The following is a 19,576-nucleotide window of genomic DNA, read 5'->3' as shown; positions in this document are numbered from 1 at the left end:
GACACAATAGACGCGATCGGGAAATGGATACGGCCGTTTCGCTCCGCAAAAGAAAAACAGGAAACTTACGATTTGCTGGATTTCTTTTATGCAAAACCAAACTCAAAACCCGCAATGGAGTGTTTCCCCCTGTCCGTCTCTTCCTGGGAACCCTTTGCGCAAGAAAGTGAAAATGAATGAGTTGAACCGAAACCCCCGATACCCGAAAACAACAGTGCCCCACAGGCCCTTGATCCTCCTGCGACGGGGTCGGAAACTCGTTATGCGGATGGGTTTTGGGAGGTTTTTTTGTTTTAGAACTTTCACCCGATTTGCCCCGCTGCATTGGAGGGCAACAGGGCGACGGGCTATTTATTCCATCAAACTCTTTACGGTCCATTGCTTTTGGCTGCGCCGCCTTTTCGTCCCGTGCGAAGCACTTGCCGCATGTTCGCAACCGACGACGCAGCGCGACACGCAGCTGTGCGAAAAGATGGCCCGTCCCTTTCGTAGAGGTTTGTGTTTGTGTTTTCTTGTGCCAGCTTTTTGAAAAGAAATATTCATCACAAATGGAACGTAGAAGAAGAAAAAATAAACGAGAGAAAGGGGGAAAAGCTGCATCCATTTACTGTCGCCCCTCGGCGGCAAAGATTTATCGAGCTAAATTTGCAGCGTCAATGGAATGTTTGTGGAGTTGGCGGAACCTTAGCCCAACCGGGTTCGCGGAGCAGGATGGGGCGGGTTTGCACAGATTTGCCGGCAGCAAAGTGTTGATTCTAGTTCTGGCAGCAGAAAAATCAACAACGGCAAAATGAAAACCAATTCCAAAGCGTTTCGAGAACGCACCAAAAAAAAAACGCAAATCGATCGTATTCAGATTCGGGGCAAGCTGACGGAAGGACGGAAATGCATCCGCCGGCAATGTACCCGCTAAGGAGGATGGCGATGATTTCAAGAAAATTGCACACAATACAAGTTGTGCCTTTCCATCCAATCCGGCGGGGATTCATCGTAAAAATGGCAAAAAGGAAAAACTATCACCAGAAAAACATACTTTCCTTCCATTAATGGCTTCCGGGATTGTGAAGGAGCGGGCGGTTCATTATTTCCGCTCTCTAGCGGCCCGCTTCCTTCCCGCCCGGTGGTGGTCGGTAAATACACGCCCCGTGTCAATACCACTTTACAATGTGTTCGCTACATCGCACAAAGCTGTAGCGTTTGTGGATGGTTGCTTTGTCCTGCGTTTGCCGCTAAGCGGATTGGCGGTCATCGCGAGCTAGTCCGGCTCCAGCGACTCCACTGCTGCAACAAAGGGTCAAAGGGCTGGACCGTTCGTTCGTTCGTTCGTTCGAGCGAGTGCAAAGTGAATGCGATTCAACAGGAAAATGTCCCTCCCAAATGGGCAGCATTTGCACGAAATGCACACGAAACACACATCATTTTGTTCAGCCAGTTTTGTGTGAGCCAAATCAACCCCAACCCCCCAAACTAGGGACGTTGGCCGTTGTTTTTTGCCCATGTGCCCGTGTATCTTGGCGTACCGCACAAAGCTTTCGTTTTAGTTGAGTGTATAAAAACTTGCCACAAAAAAAGGAAAGGTGTATTAAATCCTTCACTCAGCTGTCGTAACAGCTTGCAGCACGGTGTCCAGCAAATGGTACGTAGCCAACCTGTCGCGAAGGGAAGGGAAAACGGTATAAATAACGATTTTTCTTGTCTAAACATTTCCGCTTTAGAACGGAACGGAAGTACCGTGCACGGCTACGGTTCGTGGCAAACGAGCTTTATCGTTGTGAGCGAATCACATTCACCTAACCGCAGGATCCGCAGGAACAGTGGCCAATACGCGAATACGTCCGAATGACATACATTGTAAAAGGGCTGTTTTCTCTTTTCCCCGGACATGCTTAACATCCGGTTTCGCCAGCGGGAGAAGTAGGAAGGGGAGAGTTGTGTTGCTCCCTTGGGAACAGTTGACACTAGATGGCAGTTCCATGGTATTTTTATTTTACACAATGGAAAAAAACACCATTTTAAAAGTTGAAAAGAAATTAAAGAAAATCTTTGCTTACTCGTACGACTTAACAACATGCTCGTCATGGGCTCAAGCCCCAAATGGACCGTGCCGCCATACGTAGGACTGACTATCCTGCTATGGGGGGATCAATAAGTCACTGAAAGCCAAGCCCCCAAGTAGTGGTACTGGCAGGCCTTGACCAACAACGGTTGTTGAGCCAAAAGAAGAAGAACAAGTTATGGTTTAGCGGAAAGGATATTAAGCAGGCATGATAGAAGATAAGCACGATGACTCTTCCACAACCACTCCTTCTTTGGCTGTTATCTTACTATGCATAAGCCTTCTTCTTCTTCTTCTTCTATTTGGCGTAACGTTCTACTAGGACATGCCGGCCTATACAGGCTATCGAGAAGTAATTCATTACCACACATAGTCGGATAGTCAATCCTTGCTACAGACGGATGGATGGTACGTGGGAACGGTCCATTCTAGACTTGAACACCCATGACGGGCATGATCTTGAGTCGTTAGAATTGACGACTGTACCACGGTTCCGCCCTGCATAAGCCACGTTACACATGTATAAAGAAGGGCTAGGCATCCTAGTGATGGGTAAAGTTGGCAAAAATCAAAAATCAAAAGTTGGCAAAAATTCCGAATTAATCGGAGTCGGATCGGAGTCGACTCCGGAAGGTAGGTCCGTGCTGCAATATCCGAGGTCGTTCGGAGTCGTCCGGAGTCATTCGGAGTCGTCCGGAGTCGTCCGGAGTCGCCCGGAGTCGGAGTCGTCCGGAGTCTTTTGGAGTCGTTCGGAGTCTTTCGGAGTCGTTCGGAGTCGTTCGGAGTCGTTCGGATTCATTCGGAGTCGTCCGGAGTCGCCCGGAGTCGGAGTCGTCCGGAGTCTTTCGGAGTCGTTCGGAGTCGTTCGGAGTCCTCCGAGTCGTCCGGAGTCGTTCGGAGTCGGAGTTGTTCGGAGTCGTCCGGAGCCGTTCGGAGTCGTTCGGATTCGTCGACTCCGGACGACTCCGGTCGACTCCGGACGACTCCGGTCGACTCCGAACGACTCCGATTCCGGGCGGATCTAGTGGTTCCATTTTGCCGGAGTCGGAATCGAACTAACAATAGTCGGAGTCGGATCGGAGTCGTAGGTGCGCTCCATACAGCACATCACTACTAGGCAGACATAGATTGGGTCCCTGCGGCTGTTGTGTTAAAGAAAGATAGGTAATATCGAATTATTTCAGGTTACCTATATATAATACATAATATTGTACAACTTACCAAAACCGTAAAAACGTATGTGTAAAATATTATGTGTATTCGTTTATAAAATAAGTTGTGATAGTATATTAATATAGCAATACAGTAATAATATATGTCTCTATACTACAAACATGAACAGCAAAATATCTAATATTTAATTTAAATGCAAACGATATTACTAAAAGAAGAAAAGAGAAAACATAAGAAAGGATCTTGATTAACATAACATATGGGAAAAAAACTATTCCAAGAAAGTTGTGATGAATGATGAGATTTCCACATGAATCTCAATTAAACGCAGAACTTTATACAAATATGCATGGGGCTAACTTTTACTGCTTGGGGCAACGGCGACTCATCATTAAGCATTCAATTCACTACAAAACACAACGACACGTGCACACACACACACACACACACACACACACACACACACACACACACACACACACAAGCACTATTAGACATTCGTCTCGGTTCTTTGAAATAAGGAAGACGCTTTAAAAAAAAAACCGGCACTGAAAAGAGACACTGCTTTTAAAAGAACGCCAGACCACGGGACGCTCGTCGGGACTCATATAAATCGATCCGTCGTCCGCATCGTCATTATAGTGAAAGGCAATCCTGAAGCTGTTCCCAAAACGGTCGCCGTGTTTTTTGCCGTTGTCCTCCGAGCATTGATATTGTATTGATTTTCGATTCCTATTGTGTTCCGTTGCCCACTCATCTGTGGTGATGTGGTTTTACGTTTTCTTACTGCTTGAGCTGCAGGAGTGAGTGAGGGAAACGGCTCAAGAATATCTTCCACGCGCTTGTTCAGCACAAGAATATCACGTTTCCCCTGGGGATTAGAATCAGCAAAACGCTTTGCTTATGCGAGACTGTTATTAAAAAGATCGCTCTGTTTGAAGGATATATGTTTTGCTGCTTTTTCATGCTTTTTCTGGTGTTTTATTATCGCTCTAGCAGATGCTTAAATAACTTGCCGTAAGACTCGCACACGCTTCACTCGGAACTGCTCGGAACGAGATGGAGCTACTGGTTTCGCCGGATGCGGCCCGTAACATTGCGGCGGGCGTGCTTGATCGTGACGCGTACGGTCCTCAGGGTGGTATTGTGAATCCGGCCGCCACCATCGATCTGGATCAGGAACAGCCTGACAGCAACGGAGCGGTTGATATCACGCAGCTACCGCGCATCCCAGGAGATGGTGCCCAAGCGCCGGATGACACCCCGGACACCACCACCAACGATCACCGTTCAAAGGCTCAACCAGTGCCCGGTGAGAGAGGCGATCGTTTGCGATCGCTTTCCCTTGCCGGCTGTGAGCGACACCTGAATGAAGCTGCTCTGGCTAAGGGTGATGATCCTGTTCGCACACCAGATGAACCCGGTGACAATCTAGAAATAGGTGAGTATTACCACCTAATCACCAGCTTTTCGAAATGGCTAATCTTATCTCAGACTGACCGATGAGCTATTGTTCTAAGAAACCAGTTCAAAATTAGTGTATGTGTAGGTCAAGCTGAGCCTGATGGGTTAAAACCATCAAGTTCAGAAGATATAACGTGTTCATATGAATCTATAAACTAGCCGCACTAACAGCTCAGAATCGATACCGCCAGGGATGTTCGTTTTCCGTGTCCGAGTCGTTCCGAGAACGGCCCAACGTTCGCCACGTAATCCCTCGGGGCAAGAACAAACAGCTCCCACACACACACACACACATACCCGAACATGGCATGGCAGGGAGATGTAAATTTCCACCAACTCACAGCAGCACAAAACACGCCATTGTGCAGGGGATCTAACTAGATAGGATAATTTTCGCTTCGCTAAGCTCCTGAGCACGCACGTCTTTATGTATCAACATCCTGTGTAGGGGCAGGATCGAGCCCTCGAGCCCGAGGTGGAGCACCGAAGCTCGCAGGGAGAAGATAACCCCCACACGACCAACCAACCTATTAATAAAATTCGCCCCTCGGAAGACGGTATAGCCATGTTATTGTGCCAAGGGATAGCGAAGCGGCAAAAAAAAGGAAAGTCATTCCTCCGCACCACAATCCGCCTGCGGTACGCTGTGTCCGCTGGCAGCGGCACGGCAGGGCCCTCTTGTCAATCGTTCGCGAAGTGGCCACGGTCGGCCAAATTGAATAATCGATAATTTGTTCTCCCGCAGCCATGTGTAACAAGCTCCTTCACCTCACCACAAGCGCCACAGTGTAGTGTAGTGTGCCGTCTCAGGTGGCGAGAACATATTGATGTTCTTTATGGTTTCGTCGGCAGTGTCCTCCCTCTGTTAGTTGCTTATCGCTTTCAGCTCTTCTTTTCAGCCGTGGTTTCCTTTGTCCTTTTTGGCCTGCACAAGAGCTGGAGCATTTTTCGCATCCGCATCACTCACGTCAGTGCTGGTAGACCGGAGTGAAGGGCTAAAAATAGCATGGCCACACAGTCGTCCTTCGGCACCGGCACCGGTCGGCACTGGTCACAGGCGAAAGTAAAAGCTAGACGCGGCTACAGACGAAGACGAAGACGGTTGCCGCTCATGAATAGTATTAGCAAAGGGGGAGGGATAGACATTTTCACGCCTCATAGAGTGAATGGTGAGGTCCTGTGCATAGGAACGGAACCGAAATGGTGCCGATGACACAGCGACTAACAGGCACAACAAAACATGCGAGAATCAAAGGAACTAGGTATATAATATACACACAACACACACACATACACACACAAAGCACAAACATAGTTCCGATGGTATGAATGGCAGGAAAAGCCTGTCCTGAAGACAAATTACTTTTCTTGTGTGAAGGAAAAGTCGAACGGTCTGGTCCGGCCAATCGTTTCCTTGCCGGTTGGACATTCGTTTGCTATTAAGCAGATTGGAAAGTTTCGTTCATAGAGTAGGAAGTTATTGGAAGCAAGGTGTATGCGGAAGACTTTTAATAACACAATGGTGAAGAACAGAAAGCCTTAGGAACAGCGTGGTTGAGATTTGATTCGATCCAGCGTCTGGGGTGGCATGGAAAGACGAATTAAATGAAATTAAATTAACAAAATCTTTTTATAACCCTATAAACTCTGAAATCGAACCAAAGTTACAGCCAACATCTAGATCTAACCCACGGTTTGGTTCAGATTCAGGATTAGATCCATCCTTGATTGAAACCACGACCAATAACGAAATTTTACATATTGTTTAATGACCCTAAAGGAGCCTCTCACGATCAATGAACATAATTTTATGTTCATAAATTAAACTGCAATATCCTCTCCTACTCTATTCCTTTCTTTCTCGCTCTGTCTCTCTTTTTCTCTTTCTCCAACTAGCTAATAATGAAAAACAACAACCGAACGGGATAGTGTCGCCATCGTTCACGATCGAGCAGTGCGGCCCGGATTACCAGGAGGGTGGCCAGGGTGGCGATCCATTACCACCGCCACCGCCGGGCGGAGGAGAACAACCACATCCGGGGGATCCGGGGGCGGTGACAGCCGGCAGTGGCGGCAATGCATCCCACACCCAGCCCCACACGAACAACACCTACTCGGCGTTCAAGCGGGGCAACGTGGTCAAGGGCATCCTGTGCCCATCCATGACCAACTCGTTCCGTGCGCCGTCCCTCGAGCGGTCCTATCTAACCTATTCCCACCGCCAGCGGCAAAAGTCGCTGATCCTGGTGAACGTGGTCGACCTGGTGCTGAAGGTGGTGCTGGCCTCGGTCTGGATCGGCTTCAACAGTGGCATGGTAAGTGGCGAGGGCAGCGTTATCGTGTTATCAGTGATTCAATAAATAACACGATAACACCACCATCGACCCGACCGGCTGACTCTGACTGACTAACGGATGGTCCTTGCATCCGTGGCGGACATCGATGCACGACTTGCTGATTTGCTTACGTTTTGTTTTTTTCCCCCATTTGCGAACGGCATCGGGCGGCATCACAGACAATCAAGCCGCACGAGGTGACCTGGTCCGTGTGCTGTATCATCTCGAACTTTCTGATCTGCGTGCTGGGCAGCTGGCGGCTGTTCGCGAACAACTATCTGCACTGGGCGGCCGTCTGCACCTGGCTGCTGCTGAATCTGCAGGGATTTCTCGGCGAAGGGTTGGGCTTTGCCGAGCGCGAATACTTGATCTGGTACGTGCTGTTCATTATCTTCGTACCGTACGCTATGCTGCCGCTCCCACTGAAGTGGTGCATGATTGCCGGCTCGATGACGGCCATATGCCATTTGGTGGTGACATCGCTGAACAAGTTCCTGCACGACAAGGTATGGTATGAATGTCATCCCCGTGGGCCCAAAACGCTCGCTCGCTCGTATCCAAACACATAAGCTTGTTTGACTTTCTTTGAAATGAAAAAGGAAAATTTAAGCACGAAGCTTGTTTGAATAGCTCTAAAGTAGCTACCCATCAAACAGGGTTGCAGGGATTTTCGCCCAAAGCTCTACGTGTATGAATGTGATATTACTTATCTCTGATGGGAATATAGCAAATTAAAAGGTTTTCAGCTGAAAATTATGGTCACGTTGAAGGATTTTGATAATCGTTTATTTATAACATTATATTTTACAAACGAAAAAGGTCTAAAATATCAAAATTTCTTTCATCTAAATACTAGTTTAAATGATAAAAGTGCCCGAAATAATCATGAGTTCCAATTCACCACGAAATACATTTGAAACCATCATAACAGTACATTGAAAGTCCATGTGACTAGTAATAAATCAACTTTCATTTCATGTTTAAATAGATAATCAGAATTGTGAATGCTTAAATAAGCAAATATTTGATCGGTCCGTATTTTCAACGAAACACACCCTTCTCTTTAAACCTCTTATTCAACCATCAACCCTTCAACCGCTACCCTATTTTACTCGGTTCACCCGAAAACCCTCATCCAACAGGATCCGAGCTGCATCGTTCGACAGATGATTGCCAATCTGTTGCTCTACCTGGCCATCAACTTTGCCGGCATGTACACCAAATATCTGACCGACCGCGGCCAACGGTTAGCCTTCATCGAAACGCACAAAGCGATGGAGCACAAGCGCGAATCGGAAAAGGAGTACCAGCGCACGCAACGGCTGCTCGACTCCAGTAAGTAACCACGTCACGGGAGCATACGGGGGGGGGGGGCGTACCACCGTAAGCTTTCTCTTTGTTATCTCCGCAGCAACATTTGGTACTGGACTAGTACGAGCTAGTACGCTTGTACACGCGAAACAGTAGCAGAGGTTTTTGCAGCATAAATTGATCCTTAAAGGATCCTACGGTTCCCTCCACACATCTCTTGAACTGGTAGGGTTTCGGTACTTAAGCTTTTTGAGCCTCGGAGAAGATTTGGGTTTTTTTTGCCTTTTTAACCTATTTCTCCGTGCGTTCGTTTTACGTGCAGGTTTTCCACTTTCACATTGCGTACGAACCTATAAACATTCAACCCACGCGGTTCAGAGAAGAGTGCATCCCGTGAGTCCCGGAAATCGAATTACTTTCGGGGTTGAGTTTTTGGTTGAGGAGGTTTTCGATAGTAATTCAATTAATGGGTCCGCTGAAGGTATGGATGGGTTTTGGTTTTTTTGTTGTTGCTCCTGTCCGGGCACACAATGACCGACGTCGACGTGAAAGAGCTCTTGCGTACTCTTGAAGTGATGCTTACATGATTTACAAGTATATCATCTGTTCCGAGTGAGTTCAGAGTTCACTATTACGTTCGTTAGGTCGTGCGAATCAGGAGAGGCAACGAAAAATGCTTTCCCCGTTTAATTAATTGCTCAAACCCTTAACGTGCACTGTTTACTTCTTTTTGTATGTAAAAAAACAGGACTATAAAGACACGCTGGGCAACGATACACACCGAGCACATTTGCCAGTAGTTCCGCACGTACTTCTGTTTGAATGTCTTCCCTATTCGTCCCTACTGTGTTCTTCAATTGCATCGCCCTTAGCTCTCTCGCCCTCTCGCTCGGTCTCTCTCTCTCTCTCTTTTACTCTCACGGGAACACCCATTCCAAACTTCTGCTGCCCATTCCGACTGCTGCAAGCGAACAGTTTACTAACTTACTAACGACTGCCACCATGAGCGCTCGATTTGCATAATTATTCGTACCTTCCACCATTAGTGCCTGGCCGCTTCTAACAGTCGGTCGTCTCACTAGCATGACAATACTGGATAATTTTTATGAAAAACTTTCACGTAACTCTCCTCATAACGATACAATGCGAGGCGGGGGTTGTCTGCCCCCTGCAGCGTTCGGCAAAAACAAACTTTACTGCATAAATGAACGATGAAAGTGTGGGGAATGCTGTCATAATTAAACGATGAGGTTTTTTTCTTCCTGTTTTAATAAACACCTTTTACTGTAGGGTGTGGTGTGCCTCATTATCATCCTCTGTTTCCCCTTCCCTCTCTCTCTCTCCCACACGCACAGTTCTGCCAATGTTCGTCAACAATGACATCCGGAAGGAGATGTACAAATCGCCCGAACAGGCCCAGGTCGACACGCAGTTCAAGAAGCTGTACATCTACCACATGGACAACGTGAGCATACTGTTTGCGGACATCAAGGGGTTTACCGAGCTGGCGAGCAAAACGTCCGCCCAGCAGCTGGTCAAGATACTGAACGATCTCTTCGCACGGTTCGACAAGATTGCAGAGGTAAGCGAATGAATGTGCGAATGAGGCATGAGGGCAGGGTTGTGAACTAAGCGTCTTCTTCTCGTGTGTCTCCCATACCCCCCGCCCAGGATAATCACTGTTTGCGTATTAAACTGCTCGGCGATTGCTACTACTGCGTGTCGATGTTTGACAGTCAAAGCTGGAAAAGCCGCCCGGATCATGCGGTGTGTAGCGTCGAGACCGGTCTGCACATGATCAAGGCCATCAAGGACGTCCGTTGTCAGACGAACGTGAGTGTTTGAGGATTTGCACACCATCCTTAATCTGGTCTTAATCTTACGTTTTGTATGTTTTGACTCCCGCCCTGCAGGTGGAGTTGGACATGCGTATCGGCATCCACAGTGGCTCGGTAATGTGCGGCGTGCTGGGCGAGAAGAAGTGGCACTTTGACGTCTGGTCGAACGATGTGGTGATTGCGAACCACATGGAATCGGGCGGCGTGCCGGGCCGGGTGCACATCTCCGAGGCGACGCTCAAGTGTCTGAACGATACGTACGAGGTGGAACCGGGCAATGGCGGCAGCCGGGACAGCCATCTGAAGATGATGAACATTAAAACGTTTCTCATCAAGCGCACGGAACCGCTGCGGCCGCGCAAACGGCTGATGGATCGGCAAAGCACGGTGCAGTTCGAAAAGGAGACGGCGGCCATGCGGGCGGGGGAGTCCCGGTTCCGGAAGGACTCGAAAACGCCCAGCATTACGTCGAACAGCACGAACACGACCGGCACGACGGCGACGTGCTCGGGTGGCTCGGTGGTGCAGCACAACCACAATAACAATAACAATAACACCACCAGCAGCAACAACAATCATATCACGAAGCGCACCAGCAAGTCGACGATCCACGAGGACGAGACGACCACGGACTGGATACCGGAGATACCGTTCAAGAATCTGAACGAGTGCGGCGGGGGCGTGAATGCGGCGGAAAGCTTCCGCGACAAGAAGCACACCGACCGGGAGGACGTGTTCACCTCGACCGAGGAGGTGGACGAGATGATCGACCAGAGCATCCAGATCAACTCGAACAAACAGATCCGGCAGGAGTATCTCTACACGTGGACGCTCAAGTTTAAGGACTCGTCGCAGGAGGGCACCTTCTGTCAGCTGCGCGAGGACATGTTCCGGTCGAACATGCTGTGCGTGTTCGTGGTGTGGATCTTTATCGTGCTCTGCCAGGCGGTGATCATACCGCGCTGCACCATCCTGATCGTGGCCCTGTCGATCACCACGTTTCTGCTGACGGTCGGCTGTATTCTGGTGATGGCGGAGGAGTTCTCTGGGTTGCCCAAGTTTCTGCAGCAAAGCTCCTCCACGCTGGTGCACGATCGTAGCAGGCGCACGATATTTGTCTGCCTCACGATCATCCTTATGTCGATCGCCAGTTCGATGGGGCTGATGATGTGCGACCTGGAGGAGGTGGACGCAGTTCCGGATCGTAGTACGGTCAGTCCGAGCTACTCGTACTACTGGCAGGCCGGCGGACAGTTGAACGTGAACAGCACGGCGATAACGCTGCTGCGCCGTGCCGTCGGTGATGCACTGGAGCTGGGTGCGCTGATCAATCGGACAGTGAGCGAGACGGATGCGAACACTACCGAGCTGGTGACGGATGAGCTGCTAGACCACGATGAAACCACGTCCACTCCACCGATACTGCATCCGTCCTGCGTGCATCCCGAGTACGTGGTGTTCACCTGGGTGCTGTGCCTGATCTCGCTCGCAACGGCCCTGAAGCTGTACTATCTGGTGAAAACATTCATGGCGATCGCGATGGTTGCCTGCTACTCCTTTCTCATACTGCTCGTGTTCGAGAAGGTGTTCGATTCGTACGATCTGCAGTACATACAGGCGAGCGGGATGCCGCTGGCCGCCCAGATGATGATCCTGCTCGGCGTCTTCCTGACGATGGTCACGTACCACGCCCGCCTAGTCGAGGTAACGTCCCGGCTCGACTTCATCTGGAAGGAGCAGGCGGAGAAGGAGCTGTCGAACATGAGATCGAACCGCCATCTGAACGATCTGCTGATTAAGAACATCCTGCCCGACCACGTCGCCACGTACTACCTTTCCGAGGAGCGCACGGACGAGCTGTACGCGAAGATGCACGAGCTGTGCGGGGTGATGTTTGCCTCGATACCGAACTTTAAGGACTTTTACTCGGAGGACATTGAGAATGGGAAAGCGTGCATACGCATCCTGAACGAGATCATATCGGACTTTGACTCGCTGCTAGAGGAGCCCCGGTTCGAGACGGTGGAAAAGATTAAAACCGTCGGTGCGACCTATATGGCCGCCTCTAATCTGTGCTCCACCAAGAAGGTAGGTGTGCTTTTATGGGGTGTTTCTGTTTTTTTTTTGTGATATTAAACTAACACTCTCTGGCAATAGTCACACGTCGATGAGCGCGACGAGGAAGCCGTCTGCGATCTGGTGGAGTTTGCGCTAGCCATGCGCCAGAAGCTACAGGAGGTAAACAAGGACGCATTTAACACGTTTCAGCTGCGCGTTGGCATTAGCAGTGGGCCGCTCGTCAGTGGTGTGATCGGTGCCCGCAAGCCCGTCTACGATATCTGGGGCAACACGGTAAACGTCGCGTCCCGGATGGACTCGACCGGTGAAAACTGGAAGGTGCAAGTTCCGGATTATACGGCAGCACTGCTGCAAACGAAGGGTTACACCTGTGTGGTAAGTGGAGCGATAACGATCCTTTGCAAGCAGTGCGTTAACTGATGCACTTCTTGTGTTACCTTTCCCGCAGCAACGTGGTGAAGTGAACGTAAAGGGCAAGGGACTGATGCTAACCTACTGGGTGCTGGGCAAGAACATATCGGCCAGTCAATTAACCTCACCGGCCCTGGTACCGGCCGGTGTTCCGCAGGCACAGACCCCATCGCTGCAGAGGCAAACCTCTCAGCACAGTTCGCTGGCGGCGGTCGTATTCGGCATGATGCAAGCCTCCAAACGGAGTAACATCAACACGACACGTAAGTTTCTGCAGATGTCCAAGTGTGTCCTACAACCGGCATCAACAAATGTGATCATCATCACTGTCATCCATATGGTCAGGCAGACTTTCTCAAGTACATCGGTGATCTTCAGGACTATCGTGTGTTAGTCCACTGTCTCACAACTATCCAACACACTCTCCCCGAACTCTCCCTGATGTAGAATAGTTGCCGTCCGTTCTATATCACTTTCACATCTGCCTACTATCTACTGTCTACATTGTGTTATTCTAAACTATATCATTATATTCACTGTTTTCTCTTTCTCGTTCTCTTTATTTACTCTACCGTGTACCTGTGTACGCATTGTTGTTGGTAATAACTTTCTTACGCGCCGTACCTACACACACACACACGATCGCGATCGCACGTGGTTGCCGTTGTTCGATATCATCTTTACTCTGTGTGTGTGTGTCTCTCTCTCTCTCTATCTATATTTCTCTGATTATATGTCTATGTCTATGTCTATCTATGTGCCACATGTTGCAGCTGAAAAGTGTGGCTGGAGTCGAGCGAAAAACTTGACCGTCAATAAGATGCGTTTACTCCCACCGTACGTAATTTGCTACTGCCGCAAGCCCTTTAACTGATATCAATAATCCGTTGGAACCTCCTTGTATTGGTCGTTCCCTTAATTCACTACACCATTGGTTATGTACTCACATTTCCCACGTGGTTCCTGTAATGCGTAGTAGCCCTACTAAAGCTCTCATTGGACTCTCAATCAATTTTCAGTAGCTAAGGTACCTGTTCAAAAGCCGTCTAATCCTTATGCATTTTGTTCAGTGGCCGTGATCTTTTCGAATGACACTCAACTAATCGTTACCCGTAATACTGCCGCATGTATGTGTTGAAGTTGTTTGGTAATTTTCTCTGTGTGTTTGTGTACTGTAACTCTACTTCCTCTTGCGGAAATTGAAATATCCTCACCACCAAAATGATCGAGCTTGATTGATCGATCGAATCGTTCCGTGTGTGAAATAAATCCCGCGTATAACATTTAAAACCTAAACCAACCTCCGTTCCGCACCAACTCTGCCTCTCTGTTGTCTCAATCGCAATCTAATCCTTCTCCATTGTCTGCATTCTCAGCAACCGCAACACCATCGCCGAAAACCCGGTTCGGGCGACGGGGAAGCACATTCAGCTCAGTGAGATTGAATCAGAGAGCCCCGTCTAACAATCCGGTACGCCGCAACACGACGCGTGTCCGTGGCCGTAGCTACACCATGAAAAAGGTAGGTGGTCGTTGCTGCAGCACTACAGGGTCTAGGATCACTTTACTGACCAGTGTCGCGTATCGCTTTGGCTTCCGCTCCATTCCAGTATCCAACCGTGGCATCGCCGACGAGCATGACGTTGCCGGCGGAAGACTTTGGTGTCAGCCCACACATACCATCGTTTCGGCAGCTGCACCAGGAAGCTAAATCCCACCAGACAGGCCTGTGAGCGCTTGGTCTAGTCGTTTTCCTGCCCCTTCCATCCCCATCTCCATCCCCTCTTTACTCCTGAACGTCATCAGCTTCGGGATGGAGTCATCGAGTATGACGTTCCAGCCAAATTTTCTAGTCAACCATAAAGAGGAGCCAAGTATTTTAAATGGAATAAATAGCAAACTGACTGTTTAGGTAGCTGATATGTACGAGACAGGTGTGGCCGGATACAAACAAAAAGGTTTTGTGTTTGCGTCCACAATTCAGGGAAGGGCAATTGTAGAAGAAAAAGGTAGTATGATTAGCCGCAACCTGTTCAAAGCCATATCGTGTAGGACATACAGACTGTGGACTAAGGTCAATGTCCATCGTAAATAACAAAACAAATTAAGCAAAACACACACACACACACACACACACACACACACACAACAAAAAACTCGTCCTGTATTGTGCAATTAGATGTTAACTTCTCGTACGGATGACAGTGGTGGTGTGGCACTGTGACGATCGCTTAGTTTTTAATGTAATCGTTCGTAGCGATTCCTTTATGTTGTTTTTGGAACGATGCACTACTGATAGTATTGAATACAGTTTGTACGAGATGTAGCTGAGAATGGAAAAGACATGTAGGATATAAGACGACTGGGACTGTTTACGACGCCATTCAAATGCCAAACCACAAACTAACGGCACAAAAAGGGGAGGTAGTTTTGGGGTTTTCAGTATTTGTAGCTTCTACTGTAAGTAAATATAATATGGAGAGAAACACAGCAACTGCAAAACAAAACAAAAAACAAATCAACCCGTGGTACTTAATGTCACCGTCCAAAGGTGTGCGTGTTTGTGTTTTGTTTAACAAACTGTGAACTGAAGAATGCTGTACAATAAATTGCCGTACAACCAAAGCAAACTAAATGGCCTTTTTAGTAATATACATTTATCTGACTTCGAAACGATTGAAGAGTCGCATATTAATATAATAAATTATCATTTCTTAGGATATCCAACTTAGGGCATGGGTAAAGAGGTTAGAGAACGAAAATGCGACTCCGATTCGGCCTCGATGATGTTGGATTTCATTCCGGCAACTAGTTTCGGCCAGCATATTTATAAGTCGATCGTACTGCCTGGAATCGGAGTCATCCGGAGTCATAGTTGGAGTCGGTAGGAACCGTCCGAAACCGTTTGGCGTCGAGCTTGTCAAAAGTCGCAATCAATCCCATTTCCAGCTGACTCCGGACGGGTTTCGACAGGCTCCGACGGCGGAAGATTCCACCTTGGACAGACTCTAGTCTACTCCGCACGACTCCTACTCCAACTCCGGGAGGAACCGGTGGATCTGTTGTCGCGCGGAAACGAACTAACAATAGTTGGAACGGGTTAGGTGCACTCCGGAGAGCCCATCACTAGTCTAACTGCGTTATGCACGTCGCGTCCTCTATCGGATTATATGCGAACTATCTAACATAACCCGTGTGCAACATTTGCATGCAACTTCTCATTGCTTGCTTGCACGCTACGATATTTACTGAAAATGAACCGATTTTGGCATTTAAATTACATGTTTTATAATTTGGCTTTCTGTTAATTTGGTTGTTATGTTGTTTGGCCATAACTTGGACATAAGAACGAAAGTGATTAACCATACTAAAACGAAGCTGTACAGTTGTTCTTTACTTTGTGTATGCCTTTCCTTATATATTAGCATGTCATACGCTCGATCCAGTTGATGTACTCAATGAGTAGAATATCAAAACTAAAAAAAATATAATAATCATTTGAAGCACAGTTCACTGCAACATATCATCCAGCAGACCTTTCCACATATCGATTCACATTCAATTCACCCAACCGATCATTCTTTCCTATGCTCTCTTTGGCCTGTGGCGCACAGAAACACGCCAACCACCGGCATCACCTTAAGCATGCGTTCTATCACTTACAGTCAGTGGTCGGCCCGTGTTTTGCTGGTATTTTCTCTTTTCTATTTTTAAACATCCCAAATTGGGTGCAAAATCGATGCTTTAAAAACGCGCGCGAGCACCCAGAACGCAATATCGATCGCTTTGCATCGATTTGCCTTTCACGGCGGCGTTAATAAACACACACATTTATGCTGCACTTTCTCGGATCTCGGCAATGGAATGAAACGATGGAACCCCCTTGGGATCGGACTATTCCCGCGCGTAATTTCGTAACAGCCACTTTTAATTTTTACCACTGTGACGCGATGGGATCGGCGACCTGCTTTTCCATGCGAAGCGAATGAATCATGCCGGCATTGTATTAATCACATGTTTTAGCTCGTACTTTAAGCTTAATCCGTGTTTTGGGCAGACAGCACAGTATCGTAAATTCCCCTCCTTATTAATACAAGTTAAAACAAAACATATAACAGAAGCAGTTCCGCTTTGGCATTCCCGTGCTTGAACGCGATCGTGGTGGATCGTGGCTAGTAAAGGGTTCAGCTATGGATGGCAACCGGAAGCACCGGCCCATCGTCCGAATAGATGATGACGGCAGCGGGAGCGATGACGTTGCTGATGGTGTCATTTCCGTCGTGGCGGTACATGCTGGAAATTCCATAGCGCGCTGCATTCTTCACGCAACGGCCATCGTCGATCATCGACCGCAGAAAAAGACCAGACACACCTCCCCTCCCCCCCGCTGAATGGCAGCCTATTGTGGTATGACGGTGGTGGTGGTGGTGATGGTTAGCGCACGCATTGGCCACACTTTCGATCGGTCGGGCGAGATTGGTTGGCGAGAATTGTAAATAGATGTCGCAAAATTGTCGCCAACAGCATTCGGACCCCTTGACCGTTGTTTCGGACCCCTGGAATACGGTTTCGAGCGGCGTTAAAGTGTACGAAACCGTGCCGGAAACGGTGTTTAGTTTGGTGTAAAGCTAACAAGCAGTATAAATAATTACAGCCCTTGTAACTTACCATTATCCGGTTCGTTTTTTTTTTTTCAACAGCACTCCACTGCCCCTCACTTTCGGGTCATTCTGGTCCGATGCAGTTGGGTAAATAGAACACCGCTGTCAACGTAACAAAACAGCAGCAACACACAAAAAAGAAGGGGTTTACAACAAAACGCTTCACGCCGGGCGGGTGCCCGGTTATTACCTATGCCCCATTGCAGTTCGATAGCAAACGCACGTGCCCCATACAGTGGCCGGAAGTAGGGCAGTGAGAATACGGCACGCCATCAGCACCCCGAACAGCACAGTCAATACAAATTCCGTCCGTATTCCGATCGGAAGCCCGCCAGCAGCCGGAAGTAGCGCCAGCAGTACAAAGTGGAATGCCTCGCTTTCGTGACTTCCGGACTTTCCATACCCTCTTTGCGATTGGGGAGTTTTTGTTTGGTTCGGTATTTTTTGCGCTCCGTGCAACATTTTGTCATCCAAGTCGCCAAGGGACACCGCCGTGTCTTGGCCTTGATTTCGTCACCATTTTTACCCCGGCAGCGCGGATGTGTAACAGAATGCAGAATGCAACTGTTTGTGTAGAGAAATAGAGATAGAGAGTGAACACAGTGAAGAAAACAAAAAAAAAACAATTGGTTTCAAGAATCGTTTTGCCATTCCGGATGCGGATGCCCGCAGCTCCAGTGCAGCTCGATAACGGGTGGGGGGGGGGGGGGGGGGGGGGCAGCAGCTGACGACGTGTAGTTCGTTCGCGCAGCACCAGCAGCATGTGGTCGTTCGCCCGAAGCCCTTGCAATTCTATTTCCTGCTCCTGCTGGTCGGCTTTTTGTGTCTGTGTTTCACTCTATTTAAGCCCTTCTTTTGCTCTCTCTCTCTCTCTCTTTTTCACAAAACTTCTTTGCAAACAACGCGTGCGAAAGGATGTAAAGTGACGGCCCAGGGTGAAACCTGATAGCGCGCAGATGGTTTTGAACGGCGCAGGTCAATGGGGATTTGTGGTAGCGTTTTGTGATTTGCGAATGCAATTCTGCACACCAACAACACCTGTTCGAAGAGGGATGTGAGGTTTTTGGAAAAAAAGAGAGATTGTGCAACATAATTATTAAATACTTGCCATTCATTTACTAATTCCATTACGTTTATGTTACATTTTCGACATTTTCTCGTGAAGTTTCCAATAAGATTTCATGGCATACTTCGTGCATGCCATCCCGCTGTTCCTATCCAAAGTTAGCTTATCCCTTCCCGCTTCGGAAAACACAATCGCAGCAGCCGGGGCAATCGGTTCGAGCAGGCTCATTAAAGTCGGCAGGAGGTCACTGGAACGACAGCGCCTGATAGCACCTTCCCTTGCAAAATTTGACAATCTTTACCGCATTAGATCATTACAGACCGCTTAAAAAACCCCAACACAATGGCCACCAATGGCACACCGTTTCATAAATTACATCAACCGGCGCCCAACCAGCACAACCTTGACCAGCCTGTCGCACCCGACTGCCTTAGCTTCGCTGATTTGCAACACACTGCTTGGCCGTTTGTCCATCATTTTCCATCCAGCCAGCCAGCACGCCCCTGCTAGCGCATCTTCACGCGCCTGTGGGGGTGAAAGAAGAGGAGGCCTTCATCGATTCAATGCCCTCGTCGCATACCTTCTTGCCACCTTCACGATCGGCGGGCAATTGTTTTGCGAAAAATGTGTTACGTTCAATGACAGCGCTTTTCTTGCCTAAAACGATGCGCATACCTGAGCGAGAAGGGAGGTAATGGTGGTAAGTGCATTGATTGCTTCATTTGCCTTACCGGTGCTGTTGCTGCAATCGTAAATCGAAAGCTGTACTGGTTGTATCGTTGTTTTATTCCTCATTTTGTTGTTGCCGTTTGTTTCCCAACTTCCAAAACATCGAATGAATTTCACGATTTCGCTTGATGATACACTTGTGCACGCACGCACGCACGGGAAAACAGACACATTTGTCGGTCAGGCCGAGTGCAAGAAGAAAGTCGGATTTCACCCACCGGAGGGTAGAGGGTTTGCTGCTCGCAACGAGTCGAAAAGGCGCAGCTGCGTGGAATGTGTGCAGTTGTTTGTTGGGCCCGTTGCGATAAACTGCACGCTGGCACACACACATACACCCCGTAGTTTCCCTCTTCGACCCAAACGATCAATAATCTGATCGATCGATGGATCGATCGAGAGTTATGCCGGCCTGAGTGGCTCTTGCACGTCGCACACCCTGTCCCTAAGACCAA

At 48.4% G+C, this 19,576-nt stretch overlaps 1 protein-coding gene across 11 annotated transcripts in view; it reads left to right on the top strand.

Moving 5' to 3' along the window:
• Nucleotides 1-14,790, top strand: part of LOC1269297 (adenylyl cyclase 78C) — a 36,751-nt gene extending 21,961 nt beyond the window's left edge. For 8 of the 11 annotated variants that reach the window (XM_061643374.1, XM_061643373.1, XM_061643376.1 and 5 more), the window contains exons 2-12: nt 4,229-4,670; nt 6,590-7,008; nt 7,209-7,535; nt 8,172-8,364; nt 9,696-9,922; nt 10,012-10,173; nt 10,254-12,266; nt 12,336-12,632; nt 12,706-12,931; nt 14,045-14,190; nt 14,279-14,790. In XM_061643374.1, coding sequence (XP_061499358.1) covers nt 4,289-4,670; nt 6,590-7,008; nt 7,209-7,535; nt 8,172-8,364; nt 9,696-9,922; nt 10,012-10,173; nt 10,254-12,266; nt 12,336-12,632; nt 12,706-12,931; nt 14,045-14,190; nt 14,279-14,401 — 4,515 coding nt within the window. In that variant the 5' untranslated portion in view covers nt 4,229-4,288 and the 3' untranslated portion in view covers nt 14,402-14,790. The other 3 variants (XM_061643379.1, XM_061643372.1, XM_061643380.1) reach the window with 3 other exon arrangements.
• The last annotated feature ends 4,786 nt before the right edge of the window (nt 14,791-19,576 follow it).

This window comes from Anopheles gambiae, chromosome 2, assembly GCF_943734735.2.
Source record: "Anopheles gambiae chromosome 2, idAnoGambNW_F1_1, whole genome shotgun sequence".
NCBI classification, from domain to species: domain Eukaryota; kingdom Metazoa; phylum Arthropoda; class Insecta; order Diptera; family Culicidae; genus Anopheles; species Anopheles gambiae.
The sequence above is the reverse complement of the archived record's forward strand: the minus strand, read 5'-3'. Positions and strand labels throughout refer to the sequence as shown.